This window comes from Stylophora pistillata, chromosome 3 (assembly GCF_964205215.1).
Source record: "Stylophora pistillata chromosome 3, jaStyPist1.2, whole genome shotgun sequence".
NCBI lineage: Eukaryota > Metazoa > Cnidaria > Anthozoa > Scleractinia > Pocilloporidae > Stylophora > Stylophora pistillata.
In genome coordinates this window covers 32,414,572-32,442,267 of record NC_142521.1, presented here as the reverse complement: position 1 = coordinate 32,442,267, position 27,696 = coordinate 32,414,572, and the positions used below count along the sequence as shown (strand labels likewise).

General features: G+C 36.5%; 2 protein-coding genes, 1 long non-coding RNA gene and 1 pseudogene across 8 annotated transcripts in view; 3 read left to right on the top strand and 1 right to left on the bottom strand.

The window, feature by feature from the left end:
• LOC111340569 (uncharacterized) overlaps positions 1-26,117 on the bottom strand; it is a 42,098-nt gene extending 15,981 nt beyond the window's left edge. For 2 of the 4 annotated variants that reach the window (XR_015999022.1, XM_088754383.1), the window contains exons 1-3: positions 25,968-26,117; positions 3,824-4,828; positions 2,624-2,815 (exon numbers count right to left, since the gene is read on the bottom strand). Coding sequence is in view for 3 of the 4 variants with exons in the window: in XM_088754383.1 (XP_088610509.1) it covers positions 2,624-2,815; positions 3,824-4,706 (1,075 nt within the window). In the remaining variant the exon portion in view is untranslated. Of the gene's footprint in view, positions 1-8; positions 2,589-2,623; positions 2,816-3,823; positions 4,829-25,967 lie in introns of those variants that run through there. The other 2 variants (XM_088754384.1, XM_022947426.2) reach the window with 2 other exon arrangements.
• On the top strand, positions 6,841-17,473 carry LOC148735670 (uncharacterized). Of its 3 annotated transcripts, XM_088753995.1 has the most exons (4): positions 6,841-7,118; positions 14,440-14,481; positions 14,613-14,656; positions 15,537-17,473. In XM_088753995.1, the coding sequence occupies exons 1-4, from the start codon at positions 7,030-7,032 to the stop codon at positions 16,568-16,570; spliced, it is 1,209 nt and encodes a 402-aa protein (XP_088610121.1). In that variant the 5' UTR covers positions 6,841-7,029; the 3' UTR covers positions 16,571-17,473. The 3 variants fall into 3 exon arrangements, with proteins under 3 accessions (XP_088610121.1, XP_088610124.1, XP_088610123.1); XM_088753998.1 differs by lacking the exons at positions 6,841-7,118; positions 14,613-14,656 and adding an exon at positions 11,837-13,059 and having other exon boundaries at positions 15,537-15,674; XM_088753997.1 differs by lacking the exons at positions 6,841-7,118; positions 15,537-17,473 and adding an exon at positions 11,837-13,059 and having other exon boundaries at positions 14,613-14,633.
• LOC148735671 (uncharacterized) lies at positions 7,127-10,371 on the top strand (annotated as a pseudogene).
• Positions 18,245-21,089, top strand: LOC148735669 (uncharacterized). The gene is made up of 2 exons (XR_015998927.1): positions 18,245-18,789; positions 20,401-21,089. It is a non-coding gene; the product is annotated as an uncharacterized LOC148735669 (long non-coding RNA).
• Positions 26,118-27,696: the final 1,579 nt, after the last annotated feature.

Here is a 27,696-nt window from a genome sequence, read left to right as displayed (position 1 = left end):
TTACTAACCTATGAAAACAGCGCTTATCTTCATGTTTTTCTAAGCGTGAGGTGAGAAAGTTCTCTTCCCGACAAGTTTGCCTAGCTTCCCATCCAAAACATTCGATGTTTATCTTGGAGAACAAAGGTTTTTTTTCTCTCCAGAAAAGAAAAAAAAAACACTTGCTAAGGCACAGCCTTTTTACGAAGAAAATCGGGCTCGTTGTAGTTGAAACCAATGAAGAATCGGAACCATTACTGAGGGAAAAATGCTGAGAGAAGGTTTGTCTTCTTTCTGTTTGGCAGCTCTTTGGCAGCCATTTTTGTTCTACCTCGTCTCGATTGGTCAGCTGTAATCCCTGTTAAAATAGGGCAACTATTGAATATAGAAACCGGCTGAATTTCAAAATATAGCGGGAAAAAACTGCGAGAAAGATTTTGTTCAAATAATTAATTATGCCGTGTCTGATATACCGCCAGTTAAATCTTTTTTACCTTGGAAAATTAACGTTGTGGACGTCTCACTACAATATGCAAAAGACAGAGAAGCAAAAAAAATAGCCTTGACCATTTCCATGATCTATTGCACCATTAAAGAATGGTACTATCTTGATTGAAGGAACCGAAAGAGTAAAATCATTATATTTACCTTTCCTCTCATCCTTCGCTGACTCAATACTCTTTCTACTTCATAAAATGGCCCTTTCCTTGCTGATGTGCAATCATCTAGATAATCTGCAGTGCTCATGTTATTCAAATCCTCATAAAAGCCCTTGCTCGCTCTTTTCTTCGCCCTGGCCGCCATTTTGATCGAGTCTGATCATGCGCCCGTGGTGAATGCCGCTTGCCGTCCTCGATTTCTGGCTATGTTGCAGCTATTCAAAAGCCCATCAGTTTCTTATATGCGCGCGGACTTGCGAGTAATGTGTTGATATGCTACCGAACTGGTTAAAGCACAATTGAAATGAGGTACGACCTGAGAAAGAGTTGTTTTGTAAGAGCTAACCTTCAGCAACGAGCTTTGGATTAAAATCTATGTCTTCAACTTCAACGCGATTGGGCTCTTCGTGAGTTTTTTCGTTTCCCTAAGAGCCAGGCGCTCAAAAGTAAAATATTAATTTTGGAGTCTGCAGCTTTCATTCACAAAAATATCGTTGTACATGCAAAAAGGTAAAGTGTTGCACAATCATTGTTACTGAAAACATACTGACACGGTAGCCCCGATCAAGTTTAAATTCTTGTTTATGAAAGCGATGCTCGTAACAATGAACACAACTAATACATTTCTTTAAACCGTAGTGCACATGTATGATTTTCATAGATTCTCAGTTTTTAAGTTCTTTCACACACTTTGAAAAGCCTGAGCGTTGGAGGCTTCATATCCTGCTGTCCTTGTTTCTTCAAAGAGCGCATTTAATTTCACATTTTAATCGTTTTAACAGAAGTCTGTGTTGATGACGTATGTGTATCATGCACACCTTCATCCTCCCTTGGAGGTGCTTGACATGTCATTCTTATGCTTTCCCACTCTTGAAAGAGATTATTTCTCGATTTTTTCTGCCTTTAAACCAAGTGTTATATCTCAAAAAATCGGTTGAGAATACCTTGTTTCTACTTCTTTAAGACATGTTACGCATCCGATTCGAATGGTGTAAAAAAAAGAAAAAAAAAGCCGAGAAATCGTTTTTTACTAAAAAGGGCTTCTAAATTCACGAAATTTGGAAAGCGGCTACAGTTATTCATACGAATATGTGTTTTTGATTGTTTGTTTTTTCAAATTCTTCATTGTTTCTAAGGGATCAGAGCGGGAAATTCTGATTTGGTAGGCATGGACAAGACTGATTGGCCTATCCTACCAACTAGGCACCTAATCAGACCTCGGACGGTATCCAATACCTCGGGCACAGTTTCTCTCAAATACGGACCTCTCGTCTGATGAATAACATTACATATATGTATAAGGTCTGCTGACCTACAAGCCCTTATATCTGCACTTTTGTATGTATTCCATTGGTAGTGTAGGTAATGTAGGTAGTGTAGTCAAATATGGTACATAAATGAGTAATTAACAAAACGAAAAGAACACATGTAAATAAATTGCTGCGAGGCACATAAGAAGTGTGAAAGACGATAAAGAAATCAAAAGTTCATCATAACATGGTATAGCACTATCTATGGGCTTTGAATATTAAGATCCTGGTATACATACACAAACCCTTCATCTGATCTTTACAGCTTAACGCCAAGTAACTGAAGTCATTGCGAACTTCGTGGATTTTCTCGTGTTTTCCTGGATACCACTCACCGACACATAATGGAACGAGGCAATTATGAATGATGTTATGTAGAGCAAAGAACCCCTTTTAAATTGCTTTGTTCTCAATATGTGACTTCGTAACCCACTTCGTAGCTAACTAGTATCTTGAAGGCCCGAATTTGGTTATCTATAAGATTTCTTTTTCTGCAGTGACTTTAATTGGGATTGACCTTTAGGGATCAATTTGTTTCTACAGGTCAGAGTGTGACTTAATTATCAAAGCGCTTTCTTGATTCATGTGTTGTTCTTATAAAGGAGATGCTAGTAGCATAACAAAATTTCAACCATGCATCAAAGGAAACAATTATTCTAACAGTCATCAGCTAACCTTGTGTCCTTTCGGAGAAGCGAACTGACTCTGAAACTTTCTCTTTAGATTCGTCCGCAACTCTCTGTTTCTCCTTCTTCTGATGGGCTTTTTCTAACATAGGTTTGTCTCCTTCAAAAATTATTTTTTCTTTACCTCCTTGTAGACCAGGTCCTGAGATGGACACACATTCGATATGCAGATGAAGGTCAACTATAAAAAAAAAATGTGTTTAACGTATGCAGAATAAACAATAAAAAAAAACCTCTAGAACTTGCCGGAGTGTGTAACGTTCACCTTTAAAATGTTAAGAAGTTTTCCGTTAACTTTCGTTTTAATTACTACTGACTATTGTGATGTACTATAATTTTCGGTTGTAAACAAATGGAGTGGAAAAAATATAAGACATCAAAAACAAAAGCACAGCTACAGGAGTTTTTCCGTTCTACCTAAAAGAGAATTAAAAAATATTTTTCCGATATATTAGATCGTGGGAAACAAGGACCTCAATTAAGAATTAGAGAAGCATTTATCATACTGAGCTTCATTATTTTAGTATGTTTCATATGATGATATGGAACATTCCTGACGTTGCATAAATAGAATGTCTACGTCAGGAAATAAGCTTATGCTCAAACCCTCAATAAACTCGAACCAAAAAGTATAAACTAAGTACTCATATTAGCGGGGCTCCCACGCGCGCTTTGGGCGCGTGGGGCAGAGCCCCATACCCATGGAATTTGGTCAACCTCTTTTCGTTTGGTTGTCACGTGACTGACCGAGCGTACGTGCCCTCAGATTGCACGAGTAGGGTAGGGGAGACAATCAAAACGAAGGGAGGGGTGTCTCAGGCGAGTCTTGGCAAATGCACATCTTTTATGTTATCATTAATCAAGTTACGAACTTGGGAGCTCCGCTTCTAGGCTTGGCTAAATATATCTATTATGCTCAGGTCACCCCGATTAAGAATACTGAAAGTGATAAATATCGTCAATTAGGGTCGCCTTTTTGGTGGGACTCTTCTTTTTTTAACCAGTAAAATTGTATCAGATAAAACCTTAATGTAGAAATTGGGTGTAAAAATATAAGTTTTCCAATCCTACAAAATAGTACTTTTGAACTGAGACAGGAAAACCAATTTCATTGGAAACGTGAAATTATTGTAAGCAAACTTCCGTGACACCAGTAGTGATATTTTCTCAAATGAAGGTTCCATCTAACCTTCATCTTGCTCTTTTTCTCGGGTTGAAAATCTTGGAAGAATTTCTCTACGAAAAAATCTAACTCTTTTCTGCAATTGAGGTAGGCTCATCAGCTTCTTCCTGAGCGGATCTTTGATATCTTTAGCGATATTTCGAAAGAGCGTCTCTATGTGCTGGCCTTTCGTCATAAGACCTCCTTTTTTCACAAGCTCTTTCTGTGTTTTTCCTATACTTGTCTCGATCTTTTCTTTGGTTGACGCTTTCTTTTCCATAATGGCTTTGTTGATCTCTATTTGAGTCGTGTACCACATCTTCAATTCTTCCGTCTCTCTTGCATCCATAACCACCGGCAAGTCGTTTGACAGGATCATAATGGCTTCTTCTAGTTTGCCTTTCCTCGTTGAGCCGATCTTGCTTGCGATTCGGTGAAATATATTCTTGATGTTTTCCCATAGAGAAAGAAACGACTCGTCTAACATTTCGATTTTGTCAGCCAAGTGACGGAAGAGTGACTTCCCATAAAAGTTGATTCTTGCCAAATCAGCAGCTGCACTTTGATCAGTTGCTACAGGCAGAGTATCCCATCCCGTAAGAGGAGGAGTGTAGTCACATATTGTCATCAATAAAGTGAGTAGCAGAGAGAAGTCAAAATCATTTGACACTACAGTTACTCCCAAAGAAGGGTAAAGGCAGTCCCACTGTGCTCTGGTTATCACTGCAGACTTTAGCTTATTCACCGTTGTAGGGTCTTTCAAGATTTTTGGGAGGATACTTGGGGGATGAATGAGGTCAAAACTTTCCCTTAGTAGCTTTGTACCTTCACCGGTTAAGAGCCGTGCGATGCGTATAACGTTTTTATATGGTGCAAAGTCTGTTTCATCTAGACCTGAGGTGGAGGCCATCGCAGTTAACAGATTTTGTCTTTAAAAGATGTTGCTCTACGAATCTTGACTTCTCTGGATCTCCTCAAGGCTCTCTTTTTGCCTCAGATTGATATCATATTGGTCTTACAGCATTATGAAGCCTGCAATATAAGATATAAGAACAAAGTTTGTTGAACAAAATATTTAAAATCTGTTGAAATTTTATTTGAACTTTGCAGAGAAGGCTAAGGGGCGAAACTGCCGGGATTTTTGAGCGGTAAAATGAGATTTGAATCCCTAGGAATGGTAATCAAAAGCTGGCTGGCCTTTATAATCTTCTCTTGAAGTTGTCCCTTGCTGGCTAGAAGCTGATCAAGAACCAATCAGTTGTACGGTTATACGGTGTCTTAGCGAGTTCTCATTAGTTCTTCCACGGTTATTACAACTTCTTCTTCTATCCACTCTTTTAATCTCCTCTTTCTTAAGCTATAGAATTTTCCTTGTTTGATCATGAGAATAATTCTCTTGTTTAAGTTTTTGACCGTTAGGGCTCTCAAAGCAAAAATGAAAGATCACATCTGTTTTCATCGATCTTTAGAAAATATATATTTATCTGCATGGAAAGGTTAAACTTGGTATCCGTAAAACAGTGCTCGATACATATAGTAGAGCGAGTATAACGTGTGATAAGCAGAAAAAAAATCAGTCAACTACATTTCATCCCTACAGACCTGTTTCGTGGTTGCCCACATTAAAATCCCCCAATGAGTGGGCAACCACGAAACAGGTCTGTAGGGATGAAATATAGTTGACTGATTTTTTCTGCTTATCACACGTTATTTATCTACATATATTTTCCTTCTCTGAATATCTTTTTCTCCCAGAAGTTCAGAACTGATTTTGTAAAATTTCAACTGCACATATAAATGTTATTGATGAACTCAGAATTGCACGTGTAAGTTTGCTCAAATATGAGCCGAACAAAAAAGGCATTGAGTTCACAGGTTTGAAGATGTTAACCGAATAGGTCGCTGGGAACTCTGTGCAAATTAATTTCCAAATTTGAAGCATTAATGGAAACCGATCTTGCGCTTCTTACTTAATTGTCAGAGTAGGAGCGTCACAAATTTAAAGTTTGTTTACTCGACACAAATCACGCGACCATCTGGTTCACATTGGGTTTTACTTCCGGTTCTGAATGTTTCAAGAAATTTTTATTGAAGAAAATGAAAAAAAATTCAGGTTATATGATTTTTTAAGGTATTATGATTATCAAGCACTGCATTCAAAGAATAGCATTATTTCAAGTAAGAGAAAATAAGAAAAATCTTAGGGGCAAAAACAAACTTGTTTTACCTGTAGCTTAGACCACAACTTACGCCCTTAAATCGACTTCTTACATTGCTGCTAAGGCTTGGAATGCATTCACTGATAAGCTAAGATTAATGGCCGAATTTGGCCCTTTCAGGAATGAGATAAGAAAACTAAGTAATTTTAAATTTTTATATCATCATTTATATTTAGGCTTATACTATTTTTAAACTCTGTAATTTGTATTTAACAATTGGTTCATACGTCAGCGTGCGTTCATCGAGATATAAAGCACGCGGGAAGTTTGGAGAGCACGAGAGCAACTCTAGCTTCCCAAGTGCTTCATATCTCGATGAACGCACAGCTGATGTATGAACCAATTGTTTTATAACATTTTCAATGCTGTAGTTTATGTATAAAGGGCAGAAATTCCCTCTCCTACGCTTCAATGCGTTGTTTATTTTGTTTCGGAAAAGTATTTCGTCATGCTTTAATGATCTTGTCTCAGATTGGTCAAAAACTGACAGGTGCATTCATGCGTGGAAATGAAGTTAGAGTTCCGAAACGAGATTAAACCGTTGATCGTTTTGTTTTCCCTTTCTCTGGGTTCTTTCTCGGGAGTAAAAAATCAATTCCCAAAGAAAAAGTAGGCAGATCTTCGTCGGCTTGTTCGTTTGTTGCCATGTCAAGTTTAACTTTTTTGCGGAAGTTTTTCCCGTTTTTACTCGGGCTTTCCGAGGGAAACGCCCGAGGTATAAATTCGGCTGTTTTCCTTTTAGTGGATGCTGTTAGAACAGCATCCTTTATGCCATCGCATGTGTAAGGTAACAAAAGAAACTTCGGGAGCCAATAAGATCATGAGAATTGCAGTCGATTTAAGTCAGTAACATTCTGATGGACCTCGAGTAGTTCTCGGTAGTCCGTCTTTTCCACGACTTTGGACGGGTCTCAATGATCGCCAACGACTAGGATACGGATATGTCCGATCTTCCAAATATGGTTGGCGATAAATGTCTGCAAACGCTCGGAATTTTCTTTGGCTGTTGTACCGATGGCGCCCGAAATGACAAGTAAGCCACGTTTATTAATGACGAGCAGAACAAGCGGCGTAGCGGGTGTACGAAGTGATAACAATATTTGGTAAATAAAAATGTTTTCTCTCTATTTTACCCACTCAATCAGGCGCAGCTTTCGAGGAATACGTAACTCGTATGTTTGTAAAGAACTGTTCGACACTTTCCGCACCATTCGAGATGTTTTTGAAAGAGATTTAGTGAAGGGACAGACCTGTTTGTTTGACAACAGTTATCGTCCGAGCAACGAATTCGAACATTGTCAAAACTTTGGCGATCCACTATTCTTTTAGTTTGAGCACAATTGATTTTCATTCATCGTTTTTGTTTAGAAGTAATCGTGGACGATGTGCTGGACATTATATCTGTCAAAAGGTTAGCCGCGTTTCCGTAGAAAAGCGCTTAACAGGAGTTGTCTGCACTAGCTCCGATTTGAGGATCGTCCCGATCTTTTGGGACGCAAAGAAACTCCTCTGTGAGACAATGAACCTCCTTCGGGAGACAATGAACCTCCTTTGGGAGACAATGAACCTCCTTTGGGAGACAATGAACCTCCTTTGGGAGACAACGCACACTGATGAGACTTCATGCAATGTTGCCTATGACAAAATATTTGACAGAAACGATAGTGTGGATAAGTCTTTTGACCGTGAAGAAATCAAACTGACACATTTTGTTCGAAGCAATGTGGTTGCGAAATGCACCCTTGTTAGAGTATTCCTGAAAGCTGTGCCAGGTTCTGTAAAACACAATTCAGCTATTGATTCTGTTACAAAAGTACCAATAATCAGTGATAAGGAACTCATAGGTATGAAAAACGATCTGCAATTTAGATCAAGTACACCGTTCAGGCGGCTAGCAGTAAAACCATACAGATCTCGAGATAGAGAACCATCTACAATGTCACTGCGAAAAGTTATCCAGTCATTGAAATTTCGAAAATTGAGATCAAAAGTGAAGAATTTGCTCAAAAAATCAGTACCTGCTTCATCTGTTTTACACAACATTGCTTGTAATTATAAATTGTGGAAAATCAGACATACTAAAAGGCAAACAAGTTTCTTTAGTAATTATCTTTTACGAGCTAAGTGTGCCACTTGTTCATTTGCATTTAATGCATCAAAAAGAAATCTTTTACTCTCTGGAGATGTTGAATTAAATCCAGGTCCTGTTGCAAAAGGCAAAACTGGTTCATTGGCATTAGTATCCAATACTACAGGTGATTTGCTCTTAAACTACAGGCTACTTAGACATGGATTAAGACCACTTGATGTTGGTGGAGGAGGCGACTGCTTTTTTAAGTCAGTATCACACCAGTTATATGGCAACTCCAACCATCACCTAGAAATTAGAGCATTGGCTGTCCAGTATTTGAGAAATAATCCTGAGCGATTTATAGAAAGCAATTTGGATGGATCATGGTTAAGTTATTTATCTTGTATCTCTATTCAAGGAACATGGGCTGATAACATTGTTATACAAGCTGTTTCAGATTCACTGAACTTAAGAATTTATATTGTCGAATCTAATGCAAATTTTTCAGATTTGACCCTGGTTGAATCTGTGAATACTGAGGTTGGAAGTATAAGGTCTACATATGTAGGTCACATTGGTGAACTGCATAATGTGTCAACTTTACCAGCTGAATTTGGAGTAAATTCAACTGAAACTGGAACTGAGAAGTCTCATGTAAATTTTGCATCTTGTGACTTTGGCATAAATCATAACCGTAAAAGAAAAGACAGTGACTACATGAAAGAATATAAAAAGAAGAGAAAAGCAGAAAAAGGCATTTCTAAGGAGGAAAGAGAAAAAAATAATCAATACATGAAGAGTTATAGAGCAAGGAAAAAAAGTATTGAGTTTTTTATTTCAAAGTTTCATGACATTGTCTCTCAAGGGCCACTGTATATTTGTACTTGCTGTGATCAAATGTTCTACAAACATAGTGTACTTCAGACTAGTAATCTAAGACAAAACAATCCTGATATTCATAAATACCTTACAGGTAAGACAAGTGTCAACAATACTGAATGGGTTTGTCAAACATGTTTCAAGTATTTGTGTAAAAACAAAGTTCCACCATGTGCTATAGTTAATGGAATGCAATTTCCACATAAACCAGCATTCTTTGATCTAAATGAACTAGAGTGTAGATTACTTGCACCCAGAATTGCTTTTCAAAAACTCATGCAGGCACCACGAGGAAGGCAACTTAAGATACATGGTAATATTGTTAATGTTCCAGCAGATGTGAACCTGTTAGTATGTTGCCAGGCTTACCACATGAAACTGCAACAATTAAAGTCAATTTGAAACGTAGGCTACAATACAAAAGTAGTGCATTATCATTAACTGTTAGACCAAATAAAGTTATCAATGCTGCAATTTGGCTTTTGCACAACAGTGATCTATATCAAGAGGAAGGTATTGCACTGAATGAAAACTGGTTACATAACTATAATGAAGCATTAACTGGAGACATTGAAACCACTGATGATGAGGATATAGTCTTAACTGATAATAGGCAAATCAATGAAGAAACGTCACAAAATGATGAAGATGAATGGAGTGAAGATAAAGCAGACATTTGTGCTGGTGTGGCTGCATGCATGATACTTTGCTAACACCACCAGATTTTGCAGGTCATAATGAGCGGCAGTGCATTCTTAATCTCGCACCATCAGAGGGTAATATGCCACTGAGTGTATTCAGGGATGAATATTCTGAAGAATTGGCATATCCAGGAATATTTCTTGGACAGAAAAGACCTGGTTACAAAGATCAGTTAGTTAAAGTTCTTTACAGTGACATCTGTAAATCAGAATTGAGAAGGTCAGACCGTAGAGCTGCAAAAAATGTTCAAAACATTTTTTATAAAGCAAAAAAGTTGCAGATGAAAATTCTTTTAGGAAAATCACAAGTTGCTTTAAGAAAATGCCACAGAAATAATAAGTCTCTAAAAGCTGGCGATTTAAAAAATGATGGAGGATTAGAAAAACTAGTACATCATGATGAGGGATACAAATTCCTGAGAGCTTTACGAGGAAGCCCACCATATTTTGAAAAAGCTGAGAGAGATCTATTTGCTATGATAAGACAACTGGGCACAGCTACTTTGTTTTGTAGTTTCTCATCAGCAGAAACGCAATGGATTCACCTTCTTAGAATTCTTGGTCAACTGGTTGATCACAAGCAGTATAGCAATGATGAACTGGGAAATTTAAACTGGGAAATTTAAACTGGGAGGAAAAGTGTAGATTGATCCAAAGTGATCCAGTCACATGTGCTAGACATTTTGACTATCAGGCGAATAATTTCTTAAGACATTTTCTGCTAAGCAATGCTGAACCATTAGGAAAAATATCTGACTGGTTTTTATAATAGAGTTGAATATCAGCAAAGAGGTTCACCTCACATTCACATGATGATATGGATAGAAAATGTACCTGCATTCGGTGAAGATAGTGATAGCATAGTGACCTCATTTATTGATAAAATAATAACTTGTGAGAAGCCAGCAGACAATCCTGAGTTATTGGAACTAGTTACCAGACAAATTCATAAACATTCTCATACATGTCGTAAGAAATCTAAAAATGAATGTAGGTTCAATTATCCTCAGCCTCCTATGAGGGAAACAATCATTCTGTATCCACTTTTTGAGAATGAAATACTAATGAGTGAAATAAAATCACATAAGGAATCATGGAAAAGCATAAAAAAATATTTGAATGACCTTAAAGAAGGTATGGATATCACTTTTGACAACTTACTTGTGCTCTTAAATATGACTGAAAGTGATTATATGTTAGCCATCAGATCATCAATTAAGACACCAACTGTATTTCTCAAAAGAAATCCTAACGAATTAAGGATAAATAATTACAATCCTGCTTGTCTTAGTGCATGGAGAGCTAATATGGATATTCAGTTTGTACTAGATGTGTATGCATGTGCTGTATACATAGCAAATTATATTTCAAAGGCTCAGAAAGGTATGAGTGAACTGTTACGACAGGCTTGTAATGAAGCAAAAAAGGGTAATTCCAACATTAAACAGCAAGTGAGAGATATCGGAAGCAAGTTTTTAAATAATGTTGAAATAAGTGCACAAGAAGCTGTATACGTTGTTTTACAGCTTCCAATGCGTAAAGCATCTCGACAGGTTGTATTTATAAACACCTCACCTCCCAGTGAGAGAGTAAACCTTTTGAAGCCACTTAATAGTGATATTAAAGATATGGATGATGACTCTGAAGATATTTATCCTGGTCATTTGATCAAAAGATACACAAAGCGACCAGCTAGTCTTGAACACCTTACTCTAGCAGACTGGGCTGCCTGGTATGATGGCGATACAAAACCATACCTTAAGCAGTCTAAAGAACTTGACTCTGATAGCCTTTTTTTAGAAGTAGCTCTTAATGAAGTTAACGATGATGATTATAATGATGATGATAATAATCACACCCACTCTAAATGCAAATCTTCAAAGAAAAATAAAAGGAGGAAAATAGCTAGAATAATTAGAAGTGTATGTTTCAACAAAGAAACTGAACCAGAGAAATACTTTCGTGAACTAATCATGCTTTTTACTTCATGGAGAAATGAAAATACTGATTTGATCGGTAATTGTTCAACTTATCAAGATTACTTTTCTCTATTTGCTCATAAAATAAATGAAAACATGAAAGAATATGTTGTATGTAATGAAGACTTAAATGAAATACAAAATCACACAAATAGTACGGAAGACATGGACCATCAGTATAACCTGATAGCACCAAGTACTCAAAATGTTGAATGCCAAGATGAGGCTGAAGGTAATCAAGATTTACAACCTGACTTAAATGAGAAATACAATCTTTCTGATGACATTGGCATTCCATCAGCAGATTTAAATCATGAACCATTAGTTCTAAATGAAATGCAGGATGAAGACTACAGACACATAGTTCAAATGTTGAACAAAGACCAAAAGGAATTTTTTTACCATGTATTGCATCTGATCAAAACATCTGATGAGCCATTTTATTGCTTCCTCAGTGGAGGAGCAGGAGTTGGGAAATCAGTTGTAACAAAGGCTTTGTATCAGGCAGCCTTAAAATATTATAATCAGAGAGCTGGTGTTGACTTTACACAGGTGAAGGTGTTATTACTAGCACCTACTGGTAAAGCTGCTAATAATATCAAAGGCAATACCATTCATACTGCTCTTGGAATATCTGCATTTCACTCTTTGAAAACATACAAAAGTCCTGACTCAAGCAGACTCAATACTCTGAGATGTCAACTAGGTCATATCAAATTGATATTTGTAGATGAGATATCCATGGTTGGCAACAGTATGTTTAATATTCAAATCAATAACAGACTGAAAGATATTAAAGGAAGTCAGTTGCCCTTTGGAGCTGTAAGTATTGTTACTGTAGGTGACCTATTTCAACTTCAGCCAGTAATGGATGGTTACATATTTAAAGACCTAGACACAGACTATAGTGTTCTTCCACCTAACCTTTGGCAACAACATTTTAAAATGTTTGAATTGCATGAAATTATGCGGCAAAGAGAAAGTAAAATGTTTGCTCAATTGCTTAACAGATTAAGAGAAGGTAAACACACTTGTCAAGATATCATGAAGCTTAAAGAAAGGTTAATAGATTCTGACAGTACTGCATATCTTAGTGTACCTCACTTATTCATACAGAATGTTAAAGTAAATAAATTCAATGACAGAGTTCACCATACTATGTCTGGTCCTAAGTTCTCAATCAAAGCACATGACACTGTTATTGGAGCTCAATCTCAGAAACTTAGGGAAAAAATACTGAAACAGATTCCACTTGATCAACCAAACAAAACAAGTCAATTGCATACAGTGTTGCACCTAGCTGTTGGTGAAAGAACAGATATCTCCCTCAATGTAAGAACTGATGATGGCTTGACAAATGATGCTGGTAACATAATCAAACTTATTCAAACACAAGAAACTGGCAAACCTTCAGGTATTATTTGGGTACAGTTTGATTGCCCTGATGTTGGTGAGAAAACAAGACATGATAATAGACATCTTTATAAGCAAGGCATTGAACCTACATGGACACCCATTACACCAGTTACATCACAGTTTGCAGTGGGTAGAAATAGAACAGCACAGGTCTTAAGAAAACAATTTCCACTACGTCCTGCTGCTGCAAAAACCATTCACAGGTCACAAGGTGATACAGTTGATAAAATAGTTGTCAACTTTGATGCAAGAAAAGCAATACCTCATATTCACTATGTAGGTTTAAGCAGAGTAACAACAATAGAAGGCTTACACATAATAGACCTTTGTGAAGACAAAATAGCTGTAAATACTGATGTACAGAAAGAAATGGAAAGGCTGAGAACTGAAGCTAAATTACATTTGTGCATAAATCCCGTTTACAATGCTGATCAAGTGCTATTAAAAGTTTGTTATTTAAATGCAAGGTCTTTACATAGACATATTGAAGATGTGCAAAGTGACCTGAACTACAGTAGTACTGATGTAAATATTTTCAGAGACAAGATTCTGTCACTCTGATGATGAGAGTGCATATATTATTGATAACTATAGTTTGTTTAGAAATGATGGTACAGTAACAACTACTAATCTCTGACCATATGGAGGAACAGCAGTTTATAGTCGCGTTGATTACTATCCTGGTTATCCATACTCCTGTAATTCTCATGGGATTGAAATAACTGCTATCAGACTAATGACTGCTCCACACATACACATATTTGGCATATATCGCTCACCTAGTGTACCCATAGTGCAAATGTGTTCTGCATTATCCAATGTTTTATTTTCACAGGCCTTGCAACTCAATGTTTTAATTGGTGACTTTAATATTGACTGGCTAGAAAATGCAGAGAGAACATCACTGTATAACTTATTTGTAAGAGATCATGGATATAAACAGCTTGTATCATCTTACACCACAGATAACAAGACTTGCATAGATCATGTTTATACTAACACACCCATATCAAATATTAAGGTAGAAGTACTTGAAACATATTTTACAGATCACAAGTCAGTTTGTGCACTTGTTGATTGCTTTAATGAGGCAGTTTAAATATCAAACTGTTTTGCATGAAGAGAGAGAAAGAGATATTCCTGATTTTCTAATATTCTGGTACATGCTCATACTACTCATGAACCTTCATTATGTTCATTGACTAGGAGCTTTCTTTACGGTAATGGCATTAAACTGAGAAGAAACAAATTAACTATACTTGTACTTGGACATTTACATTGTACGACTCTACATGACGTATATCAAGCACATTACAAACTACTTCATTTTGCTGCAAATATGAAAATTGGTCAAAATACTGTTACTTTTATTTCACAGTACAGTTGTAACTGACATTCCAAACATGGCGTCAAACTCAAGGTAAGTTCTTGTGTCCTGATAAGACCCTAGCAATCTCTTAATATATTAACCCGTTGCCATTGAAGCTAATGAACACAATTACATTCATTTACCCACAAATTTAATTCTCTCTCATTTTTCTTTTCTTTTAGTAAAAGTACATCAACAACAAAGAGTAGCAAAACGAAAGACTCAGGTAAAAAAAAAAGCTTTTTTATAAAGTAAAATTAATGGTTTGAACCCAGGAGTATCAATACTTTGTATAGTGTGATCCGCGTGAAAGAAGTTCTAAAAATATGTTGGTGAATGACATTTCAACAACCTGTTTGCAAGTCATCTTTAGAGTCAAGTAAATAATAGTTGTCAGTTGATGATGTTGTAAAGTCTGATCCATAGACCACTTTCATAAATGGCTGCCGGATGAAAATTCTTTTGTTTAAATTTAAATTAGCCCTTCTGGCCTTGCTCGAGATAATGTATTCTTTTGAATTTTGTACCGGAGAACGAGGTCAGAAGGGCTAATTTAAATTTAAACAAAAAAATATTAAACCGCCAGCCATTCATGAAAGTGGTCTATGGCCAGTTAAGCCATGATCCAATTGGCTGTAAGACGTGTGTAGTTTGTCAACAGTCATTGGTCTGTTGTGATCCATCTATTGTTCATCAGTTTGTTTATGTCATTAATGAGTCCTTGGTAACGTGGATAGTTGTTGACATCTGTTGAGAGATGTGTCTGTGTTCTAAGTTAGTAAACCAGCTTTCCAAAGTCAGTTGTTGAAACTAGTTAGTACTGTATGTTAAGCATTTAGCAGACTCCCATTCAGGATTCTGTGATTAATATGTCAGTGATCTTCATAAATGTGATAGTTTACATTGCCTTTTCTAGTTGCTTGTTTATTCTCAGTTAGTCTTGTGTTAAGGTTCCTACCAGTCTCTACAGTGTAGGATGCTAAGCAGTCAAGAGAATGGTGGGGGTGGGGGGGGGGGGGGGGGAGATATAAACCTTGTCTGCAACTATAGAATTGACTGAGCCACACATACAAAATTACTAAATTGTTCTTCTATTTTTTTTCGAGACGAATCCATAGAAGGATATGTACATTTGTTAACAGAGGTTCAAACAGCAAGAAATTCCACTACTAACTACTTCAACTGCCGCATTCAAACAGGGCAAGAGGAAGCAGTACGTACTGTATGCTATTCACCTCAAAAACGCATGAATTTAAACCAAGCATTCCTTAATAAATCACCAGTGAAGATTATTGGAGTGAAACAAACACCATCAAAAAGGTTCCATACACGAGAAGAAGAATTTACCATTGCAAAACATGCAAAAATTTCTCCAGCTTCTCTGTCATTTTCCTTTAACGAAAGCTTTAGCAACCAGCTATGCACAATTACTCAAGCACTAGGAAAAGATCTATACGAAACTGTAGATGTCAAGGCCAAAGTCCTCAAGAAGGCGGAAAATAAACAAGTCATTATAAAAGATGGTGAGAAGGCAAAATATAAAAGCGATTGCCTTATAGCTGATGAAACTAACTCGGTAAAACTGGTCTTGTGGGAAGGCATAATTGATAAAATTCATGCTGGGAAAACATACCACTTCAAACAATTGAAACTTGGCATTTTTGATGATGTCAAGTATTTAAATACTAGTGAAGCCACTGACCCTCAAAAAATTGATGATTTACAGAACATCAATCTGACCACACCAGAAATAAAAGACAACACCATTGAAGGCCGCTGCATTGGTGTTCAGATCAAGCGTACTGCCTCTTGCATAGTATGTAACATGACCATCAACGAAGCACAACTTGAAAGTGAAACTGTAACTTGTAACAACTGCAACATGACTACTCTTTCAAGCATTTGCAATACAAAATTAGTTGCTCAAATTGTCATTCAAACTATGCAGGAGAAAAAAATTCTCAAATTTACCTGCTTTAATGATGCCATAAGCAGCTTCCTCATAACAACCGACTCCCAGATGTCATTATCTGATATCCCACTAGAAGACTTACAGAAAATCATGTTGCAGGCAGGGAATAAGAAAATTATAGCAGACAAAACAACTCAAGTAATTTCACAGTTCCTCCCCTTGCATTGATATTAAGATTAAAAATACATGTACAGCCAATAGTGAATTACAGAGTTAAGGAAAACTGTAACTTGTACCAAGTGCAACATAACTGCCCTTCCAAGTATTTGCAATACAAGAGTTATCTATTTGCTCAAATTTTCGTTCAGTCCAGGGCGGATAAAAAATGCACAAGTTTACTTGCTTTAATAATGCTATAAGTAGCTTCCTAATAACAAAACACTTTCAGATGATGTCTGATATCCCATTATAAGGCTTGAAGAAAATTGTGTTACAGGCAGAGGAAAAAACCATGCAATATACCAGACCAACAACTTCAGTGATTTCGAAGTTTCTCCCCTAATTAAGTGATATTAAGATGTATGAACATTAACTCTCCTTTTCTTAAACTCTCATTCAAGCTCTGCGAAACAAAAAGATAGTAAAGTTTACTTGCTAATGACACCCCTTACCAAATCTACATATATGTGACATATATGTGACATAGGTTCAATTGTTGCACATATATGTCACATATATGTGCATATATGTGACATATAGTTAAAATGCTACAGTCATTTCTACATATATGTCACATATGTCTGCATATATGCGACATATATGAAAATTGGCGAGGATGAAAACATATATGTAACATGTATGCAAGTTTGCACATATATGTAGCATTTATGTTTGCTCATATTTATCGATATAGCCTTGCATGGACTGATACAGTAAATTGAGGAGTCCCTAATTCCATTGTAGGGTTCAAATATTACATGATGCAGTGCTGTTTTCATTTTTATTACACAGTATGAATAATAAACTTAAAATGGAAAAGTGCTTATATCAATCTCTATAAGCACATTATATATACTCATGCATGCAGATCTGATTGTGAACTATTAAATATTTAACATTTTGCCAATCCTACTTAAATGATAACGTCAGCTTTTACAATCGTAACAGTGGCCAATTTACCATTTCAACTTTGTTGATATAATCAAATTATTTCATTGCCCCTACTGACACAGCCCCAAACAGTTTCTTTTAGAAACTATCAGCCTCTACTTAAACGATAGCTTGCATGTATCCTGCTTGAACCTTTCTCTCAAATGAATTAATGCTATCCAAGTTTTTGGTGAAGCTAGGCTGGGTTATTTATGCTGTCATCATAACAAAATTGCTTAAATTATTTGATAAAAAGTGAGATTCTTCTGAACTACAAATACCAAAGAGAAATACCTGAATTTCGGTGCCACTAATTCTTTAAATACATGTAGCTACAACAGGCAAACCATATAGCAAGGATAAGCTCTGATGGTGTGGGTCTCATGGCTTGTGTACAGCTCTACCTTATGGCCCATGCATGTATCAAGTCTGCAAAGTACTTTTTAAGAGCATTCAATGAGCTGACACACTTAATTGTTAAGTAATCCAGGAATACAGTGCAAATTAATCGAAGCAATTACACCTAAAAGACAATTTCCATTTAGATTGCGAGCAACCACCAAAGTAAGGATCAAAAGAACGCTCTCAGACAGTTTAAGTAGTGAACCTGGGTACACAAAGGGATCCTTAAAAATTTCTGTTTGATTGGAGATGTCGCCACCAACTGATTTCTCTTCATCATCTGAAAAGCTTTCACGATAGCTTCTTCCATCACCTTCAGAGAGTCAGACACCGCTCCAATTCATGTCCAAAATATCATCGCTGTTGTCTTCAGGCGAAGACATTCCTTGATGTTCCGGAGATGAAGGCAATGACATATCTGACATAGTCTCCGACATACTCAAGTCCGCATTAATTGTCATCACGGTCATCTGAATACTCTGATTTGCGATTTCCTAGCGAAACATTCCCACTTTCCTCGGGAGTTTGCTCATCTTCATCTGAGGTAAGTTGTACCGTTTTATCCTGCTGTCGATAAAAAGTGCTTTTGGGTTTTTGAAGGGATACTTCTCTTCGATGAATGTTGTGGCCATCTCGCCTTCATAACGTTCCACCATTTTACATGGCATGTAAAGCGCATGCCCTCTCATCACGAAAGACCACAATGCCTGAGGGCACGCATCACGTGGTAATATTCATGTGACTAGACAAGAGCGTCGACAAGAGCGGGAGTTTTTGAGTCGCAAGTGCCGAAGCATTGTTTCATCGGATAAATTTCGCTTGTGTTCTCCCATTTTGGACAACTTTTCTCATAATGAGAGAAACAAAGGCGCCTTCTCGCTTCGCTAACGGCTTTGGTAAGTCATGCAAAATTAACTGCGTTATATGGATAGTTGTCTTAGCTGCGAATAAATGCTTTCCGCTGTACCTTGGTTCCAGAGGAATTTTGTTTGAAAGCTAGGCCGATTGCGGATTCAACTTTGCCATAAAGATTCGCTACCTTCGGCATGTTTTGAGAGCGTGAAATTTCGGGTCATCCTCGGTGTAAAAGCCTGTAAAGCTCACGAGTGACGTAAAACAAAGACAATAAAACATTAAAAACAAAAGCGTACAGCAAAACAATTCCTCATGACACAAAGAAAACCTCATCAGGTTTTTACACCGAGGATGAGCCGAAATTTCCGTTTGTTTTCATTGATGTCAATACAGAGGCCACTAAATAACAAAGGACAGTACAGTGTTTGCTTTTCCATGCTGCAATAGATCTTTTCGCGGTAAAAGGAGGGCAGCATGGTCGAGTGGTCAGCGTTTCAGACTTGCAATCTGTCGCTCCTGGGTTCAAGTCCCGCCTTGGCGACTTCTTGGATTAGCCCCGAATTTCAAATCCTCGGCCATGCTTGAAATATAGCTAACTGGTTTGCCTTCGGCCAGTTGGGATTCTTAACAACGTTATTTTCAATTTGAATTATTTGTTTAAGTTGTTTCGTGGAAAACCTGTAAACTAGCTTCTAGCTAAGTGTTTCTCCACGTTACACTGTTTATTATTATAAAACTGTTTATTAAAATCCGCCATTTTGGAAACGGGGCAAACAGAGCGAGAAGTGTTTGTACGCAATGTCAAAAAACGTCTGTAATATAAAAATCTGGACAAGACTTCCGTATTATATCCCCATACTTGATTATGCATTCAATTCTTGGATAAAGGAAAGCAGAGGAAAAACAACGTATTTCCTTTGGGACTACAGCTTTGTTTTTGATTGGTAGGGGGTTATACAAAAATCTTTCCAAAATCTGCACAAACGTTGAATGGTGAGGGTAATATGGAGGCCCAAGCATTTCTCTATTTAAAATTGAGGGGGATATATAAAGGTAAGCTGAAAAGTGGGTGATCGTGTTTTTAATTTTCCTTACATCTGTCTGTAAACCCCGCAAATTTTTCAAGGTCAGGGAAGAGTTACTGGGGAATTTTGCAAAAAGTCAAGGAAAATCTTAGTTCTCGTCAAAGTCAGTGAAAAGTAGGGGAATGTTGATTTGAGAGTTCCACAGAGGTTTGTGAAGTAGTCGATCAAGTGTAGCAAATCGGATAGAAAGCTTAAAAGCGATGGAGAAGTGTATCATAGAGCAATAGAACTATGCTATTCCGAGAAATTTCGTAAATCGTTCCCTGCATGTCTTTAGCCTTAGCCATTTTATATTTGAGTTGTGCACCCCAAGGAAATAAAACAAACCATCAAACCCTGCTTAACTCTGTGCTAATAATATTTTGTGCACTGCGCTTTCGATAATTTGGTAATTAATTTAATTCAAGGTCAGTGAAAAATGTTTTGAGGTCAGTGAAAAGTCAGAGAAAAGTCAGGGAATTTTTTGGGTTCCAATGAGTGGCAACCTTTTGTTTGTATTACTATATTTAAGATATATCACAAACTAATCTATGATTCTAAGTATATATCTTGCTTCTCATTTGACAGCATTTGTATAGTCCCAATTCAAGAACTCAAAAGTGGCCCTTGTGCAAAAAGCCATCCAGGACACGTGCACAGGATGCCACAGAGGAATTTCAAAAAGGAAAGAATGTTGACACTATATCGTTAGCATGCACTTGCGTTTTATGACCCTTAATCTTGTCCAATACATTCCATTGAAGTTCATGCACTCATCAGTAACCTATATGGGCAATAGACTTATCATTTTCTCAGTTGAATGCCAGGTTTATTGTTTGATGGGTTCTGAGTTAATGTTTTTGAATGTTGCATATTTGCGGGACCATCCATTGAGGGAGATTGTTATCTGCTTTTTTTATCTATAATGCCCTTGAAAATAGAAAAAAACTTGATTGTGGCAATTGATGTGCTTTAACTCAAGAGAAGTTTCTCCAACTGACCTGTAATTTACCAAGTACATGTCACTGGTGTACATGTTGTGGTTCAGTTTTATCCTAGGTTCAATTTTTATTTTCGTTTGTATTAATTAAACTCTATCATTATTGCATATAGCCATATATCCAACAACAAATGGAAATAAAATTTGCCTGTAGGATAAAACTGAAATACATCACTTTGATACGTTACGTTGTAATTCAGGCCATTTTATTGATGTAAACACTCATTCACTTTGTTTAAGGAGGAATACAAAATATATGCTTTGTTTGCCACAACCATATATGTCTATGAGCATTTTCTTGCTTTACATTTGGGTACAGCTTTTCATTTGCATATACAGGCTGTTGATGTTTTATATAACTGTTTAATATGAAAAAAGATTGGCTCATACAATTTAGAAGAACTGCAGAAATGTAATGGTCAAGAGGCCAACTCCAATGTAGCTTTGTTGGTTTATTAGCTCGACGTTTGGACCGTCTCAGTCTTCCTCAGGAGCATACTAATTACAATAAGATTAGTATGTGATTAGTATGTAATTAGTATGCTCCTGAGGAAGACCGAGACGGTCGAAACGTTGGGCTAATAAACCAATAAAGCTACATTGGAGTTGGCCTCTTGGCCATTACATTTCTGCTTTTATTTACGTTATTTCAAGAGCCCACGATCGCTTCAGTGATCCTCCAGGCAGCGCGTTTGAGACTGATCAGCATTGTTTGTGGGACCCCTTACAAGCTTCTACTTATATATATATATATGTATATATAACTAACTGCAGAGGAAAATAAAAATTAAAACTTTGCACGAAGTTTTAGTGCGAAGTTTTAATTTTTATTTTCTTAAATAATTGTTTACAAGCTCCATGATTCAAGGATAAGGTTTTTTACGTTTATATATATATATATAACGTTTATATATATATATTACGTTTATATATATATATATGAGTTCTATTTTCTTTACATATTAACAGGTTTCGCAAAGCCATGCCTTACAGAAATATATGATTTTGTGATCTCAATTAAGGATTGTGGTTATTCTTTATTGACTGCAATTGTTTTTGGCTAGCTATTATCAACTATAATACATCTATGCCTTTAGGTTGACCTGCATATGCATGCCCTCACCAAATCTACATATATGTGACATACATGTTACACTTGTGTGCCACATATATGTGGCATATATGTGCAACGATTGAACTTATGTAACATATATGTCACATATATGTAGATTTGGTAAGGGTGCATTTGTGGTTCCCAGGTTCCACATATATGTTACATATATGTTACATATATATGTCACATATATGTGATATATATGCAACATGAGTGCCAAATTCCTACATATGCCACATTTATGTTACACATATCTGGCATATATTTGACATATATGCCACATATATGTGACATATATGCCACATATATGTGGCATACATATGTAACATATATATGTCACATATATGTAGATTTGGTAAGGGACTATAAACAACGTAATCAGTTAGTAATTACATGACTTAAACAAAATTATGTTCCAGGGAAAGCATAAAAATTTTAAAACCACCAAAACCACACAAATGGTTCAAGAGCACTACCTTCCGTAAATATTGTAGTTGTGTTATACAATTTCTCTTGTTAATTATTTTAACTCCCTTATGGGAACATGAGTACTAATAGCACTCTCTACTGCGAGGATCGTGCATCATACGTATCTATAACCGCAGTTCAAAGAATTCCTTGCTTGATGTACCCGAATTCCTTGCTTCATGTACCCGAAAGAAATTCGATGGCTATTACGCCCAATGTGTCTACAAAGTCACACACCGTTCGCGGTAGAACTGCACTAAAAGTTGTGGAGGGATTTGGGAACGCGTGGTTTCGCAAACTTTACGACAGATCAATTAACGAGCGATCCTTCATGAGTGAACCTTTTATCGAGAAATATCAAGCGAAACCTGCTATATCAAATGAGTTATGTCATATTATGTTTACATGTAAACACAACCGTGTATTTAGATGTGATCGAGAACCCATGCAGTAGAATACCAGAAGCTACTCTGAAACGTCTCAGAAGAAAGGGCTGAAAACTGAAGGAATTTGTTTATGTACATATTCGTCCAAGCATATGTACCGAAGTCCTCTTGGCTACATCGTTATGTGAAGGTTAGAAGAGTTACAAAGAATATTTGTAAGCTTAATACGAAGAGGGTAAGATTAAATAAAGTTACAAAACATGATAAGAAGTATTTGTTGAATTGTTCAGTGAGGGTATATCAGAGGATAATGACATTGAAGTATAGAGCGAGGTGGTATTTATCAATGTTTTCTTGTAATAGACCCTTGTGTCTTTATAGGAGTCAGACACACGCATCAAACTATTTAAAATTTCAACTGAGTTCAGATGGTGAGAAAAATCCTGGTCCTACTCCAATGTACATTGACCCTAGCAAATTAATAATGGCACCATATAGCCAAGCTAATGAGTTGGTATTGGGACAAACTGCAGGACAACAATGTGTTGCAATGAGTTTATGCTCTTTGATTTACAATAACAAACAAGGAATCAATTCTGCTAATGATCTCTTGTCAATAATGAGTATTGGAAATCAGTTGTTTTCAAGTTTCTCTCAGTTAACCAGACAATCATATTTAATGCAGACAGAATTACCCACACTTTTAAATGTGTTCAAGACTGAAGAGCCTTTCAATCACTTTTATGCGAAAAGGTAATGTGGGCTAGAAAATATTCGATTCTTGTGCAAGGGATATTTATTGTAGAAGCCATCCTCGAGGTACATGTGTGCTGCTTGAGGTATCATCACTGAATAGCTTAGTACATTATTTTCAGAGTATACATAACAATGATATATTTGAGTTGAAAGGGGTTAAAATTAACAGAGTTCAAAATAGTAACCTTTTTCAGAGTCATGCCTGTGAAACCAGAAAGTTCAATGTGAGTTGTGCTGTGGCTGTCTATTCACTCTGCTACTTCTTAAAAAAAATTATGTAGTTATTGGAATTCAAACACCTTGTCTAATGTTATTCAGTATGGCAAAAGATAATATGAAAAATCAATTCTTGAAAATCTTGTAAGAAATAATGGTGAATGCACAGGGTTTTTGATGTGGTTTTCAGTTTTTTGTCTGACATTTTTTTTTAAACCCACAAAAAGGTCAGAATATGTGTATTCCCTCTTGGTATTAAATGAAGGTCAAATGCCTCTAATTGAATATACTAAAACTGTAAATAGCACTACTTCTCTTGTTGCAGCCATCAATAATATTCAATATTCAGAGACTTTTCTGTTAAAAACAATATGAACTACTGAACATTAACATTTCTTCAATCTACTGATTTCTGACAACTCCCTCTGGGTGATCATTCGGCAACAAACTATGACTCGGTACCACTAATAGATGAAAAATTCCCTTCTCCTTCCAGTTAAAGACAAATACATAGCCTACTCATGGTTTGTAAAAGCCTTGAAAGTCCTTGAAGGTGCTTCAATTTAAAAATAAAAAATTCAAGGCCTTGAAAGTACTTGAATTTGAGGACTACACGTAGGGCTTGATTTTTGCAATGCTTTTTCTAGGCAATTTTCAAGTTGAAAAAAACTACTTTCCTGGAAAAGCTGAGAAATAATATTAAATGATGTTAAACTTGCTTGTGCAAACCTTTCCAAAAGTGGTCCTTCAATTTTCTAAAACTTGGCCTTCAAAGTCATTGAAAAGTCCTTGAATTTCAACCCTTGGAATCTGTAGTAAACTACTCCTATATAGTAATATATTATTTTGATTGTTACCTAGTACCATAACAACATTCATTACACTCCAACAAACAAAAATAAACACAAGTTTGACTTATTCATGACCCACAAAGACGGAATTGCGTGACGACAGTAACAATGGCAATATGGCAGTCCCCTAAAGATAACTTCAAATCAGATGTGCGATATTGAAAGCCCGGGTTCACGCAGCTATGCGTCTAGTTTAATGAAAAATGTCGAGGTCACTCGCGAGAAAAAATTTTTTTCGCGAGGCATTTGTTTGCTGACGTCACCAGCGTGCACAATGGAAAATTGAAGCACGCTCGCGGTAGTGAAATTTGATTGCACGAATTTACAAGCTATGTTATAATCATATATTTCCTCGGTATATTAGCATCTCTATTGCTAGAGGCCTAACAAGCCTCATTTTCATCCGAGTTTAAATAAAGTCATCATCAGTGTCGCTCTTACATATTTCTATGGAGTCAGTCTACATGATGTTTTGACTGAAATTTATGCAAATATGTCGCAACTTAACTCTCACAATGTATACATAGCGAAATTCTTGTAAGTTTTGCTCTCATCACTTTCATCAATGTCTTCCTAGACAAATGAATAAAGGCTGATAATTTCGAAAGAAGCTGTTTGGGGCTGCGTCGGTGGGAGTAACGAAATAATTTGGATATATCAACAAAGTTGAAATGGTAAATTGGCCACCGTAGCGATTACAAAAGCTGACGTTTCGAGCGTTAGCCCTTCGTCGGAGCACACTAAATGTGTGTTAAGAAGGATCTAGGTTTAACTATTCAGATCTCTGTGTTAGATGGGAACCTTAGTGTCATTTTGGTCTACGAAACGAAAACATTCCAATTCACAAGATTCAATAGGTTTTAGGTAGCATCAGCACGCTGTGTTAATCAGCACGCTGTGTTAAAAAGGATTTTATGAAATTGTCATCAGCGCTTAACGTGTACTTTTATAAAGTAACTGCACCTAAAATAAACTCCTTAGCTACAAGTTACATCAAATTGTCACGGTAAGGTTCTAAACGTCATAGGGACGAATTAAAACTTGAGAAAATACACAATTCATGCCGACAATCTAAGCCGCAATGACTGCAATGAAGTTCCGTGTTGATAACAACAACAAGTAACTTCTATCGTTTATGGCATGATATGTTAAACAACAACCAAACTGTTTCATCCAATAGGAAAATCATTAATTAAGGTATATCAAGTCTCTGAACGAGTTGCAGAACATTTTAAAACAAACATTTTCGAATGACGAATCGGAAAAGCTCCTAATAGACCTCCTTTATTTACACGTTACACTACTATGACTGTCTCGATTGAGTCAATTAGATTTTGCCAAGATATAAACCTCATTTATCTTACCTCACTGCTACATATTCTCAGCTGATACCGCAGTTTCATCTGCATACACGAAGAAAGAACTCGCAGAACGAAGTTGTGAAGGAAAGAGTAGGTTTGCAACGAAATAAAGCAATAACCAAAACCTCAGGCACTGGACGCAATGATCTACAGACCGTGACAATGTTAAGAAATTTGCATCTTCTCCCAAGGATTTGTCACAAGATGCGTGACTGTCACTACAACGCAAAAACACCTGATTTTGAGACGTCTTTGATGACAATTCATATCAATAACAACAGATTGTGGTTTAGATTATTTTAATTGTTCTCTCTACCCTCCCTAAATGCTCGAAATAACCATGGTTTGTGACTGAGAAGGGTTTTGACTTGAGAAGCGGTCATGGATAGTCATTGGAAAGCCGTTTACTCAAGGACTTTGGCCTAAACTACAGCAACTTACAGGACGTCTTCAAAAGCACACCTTCCTAAACCTAGCTTATGTCAAAAAAAAGAAAAAGAAAAAAAGAAAGAAAAGAGAGAAGAAAAAAAAACTAAACAGTAACAATAATGATAATAATGATAATAATGATAATAATGATGATAATAATAATAATAATAATAATAATAATAATAACAATAAACAAGTTAATTTGTTTTTAACAACTGAGTTTGGTGATGTAAATTGGCCACTGTAGGGAGATTCTAAAGCTGACGTGTCCAGCTCTTTTTCAGAGCAGTCAACAAAACAAATAAAAACAAACAAACAAACAAACAAATGCTGTGTCGTCGTGTCATTTCGGTCCATTGAAAAGGCCGAAAAAGACTTCGGCCAATATCTAGTCAAATTGGTCTCACTCTCAAGCGTATGTACTTGTTTCTGTCGAAAGCTTCCTGTGTACATTCAATAAGCTCTTGCTTTAGCAATCTCGAATAGCCTCGATGGCCAATTCGTTTTCCTACTCTTCACAATCAAAAAATTTGGAGTTTATGCACTTCTTGAAGTTACAGTCATAAACCTTTAGGATGATTTACGAGTTTTGGAACACCGCTAAATTAGATAAAATCTACGATTACTAAGTAGCCGAATCTGTTCTCGCTAAACATTCGGGTGTGTATCGATTTTTATTATATATAGGGTGGGTATTTAGCCCAAAATATACTAAAATTGGATACATATCATTGAGTACAGCTCGAGAGCTTAGCATTCACCATGGGGGTTAACCAGGGCCAAAACAAAAAACAAAAACGAAACAAAACAGACAAACAAACAAGAAAACACGCTAAATGGGTACTTTACTAAGAAATTACGAGTAATTGACTCTGAGCCAGATCCTGAACTTCCCTTCTACTTGTGTCGAGTTTTCAAGCCTTTGAAAATTTCTCCCGTAAAATAAGTCGATGAAACCTTTAACTATTTTGACTTATATACATTCATTCAAGGGAGTGTTGTGGCAAAATAGAACAAACTCATCTTTGGGGAATGTCCATCGATTCTCGATACTCTGAGAAATACGGTGTATTATTTCTTGCTCCTGCAGTTACTCCAAAAATGCAATACTGAACACAAAACATTGCTGGTACGAGCGTCTGCTCAGAGTTCGTGCCATGGAATTTCCACGCGGCAAGCCCATACTTCTCTCCGTACTAATTAAAACAAAGACAAAATAAAAAAATAGAATGCAACTCACTATCTTAGACTGATAAATTCAAAACTTTTCTACATTCCCGTCTACTTTGTAGAACTCATTCTG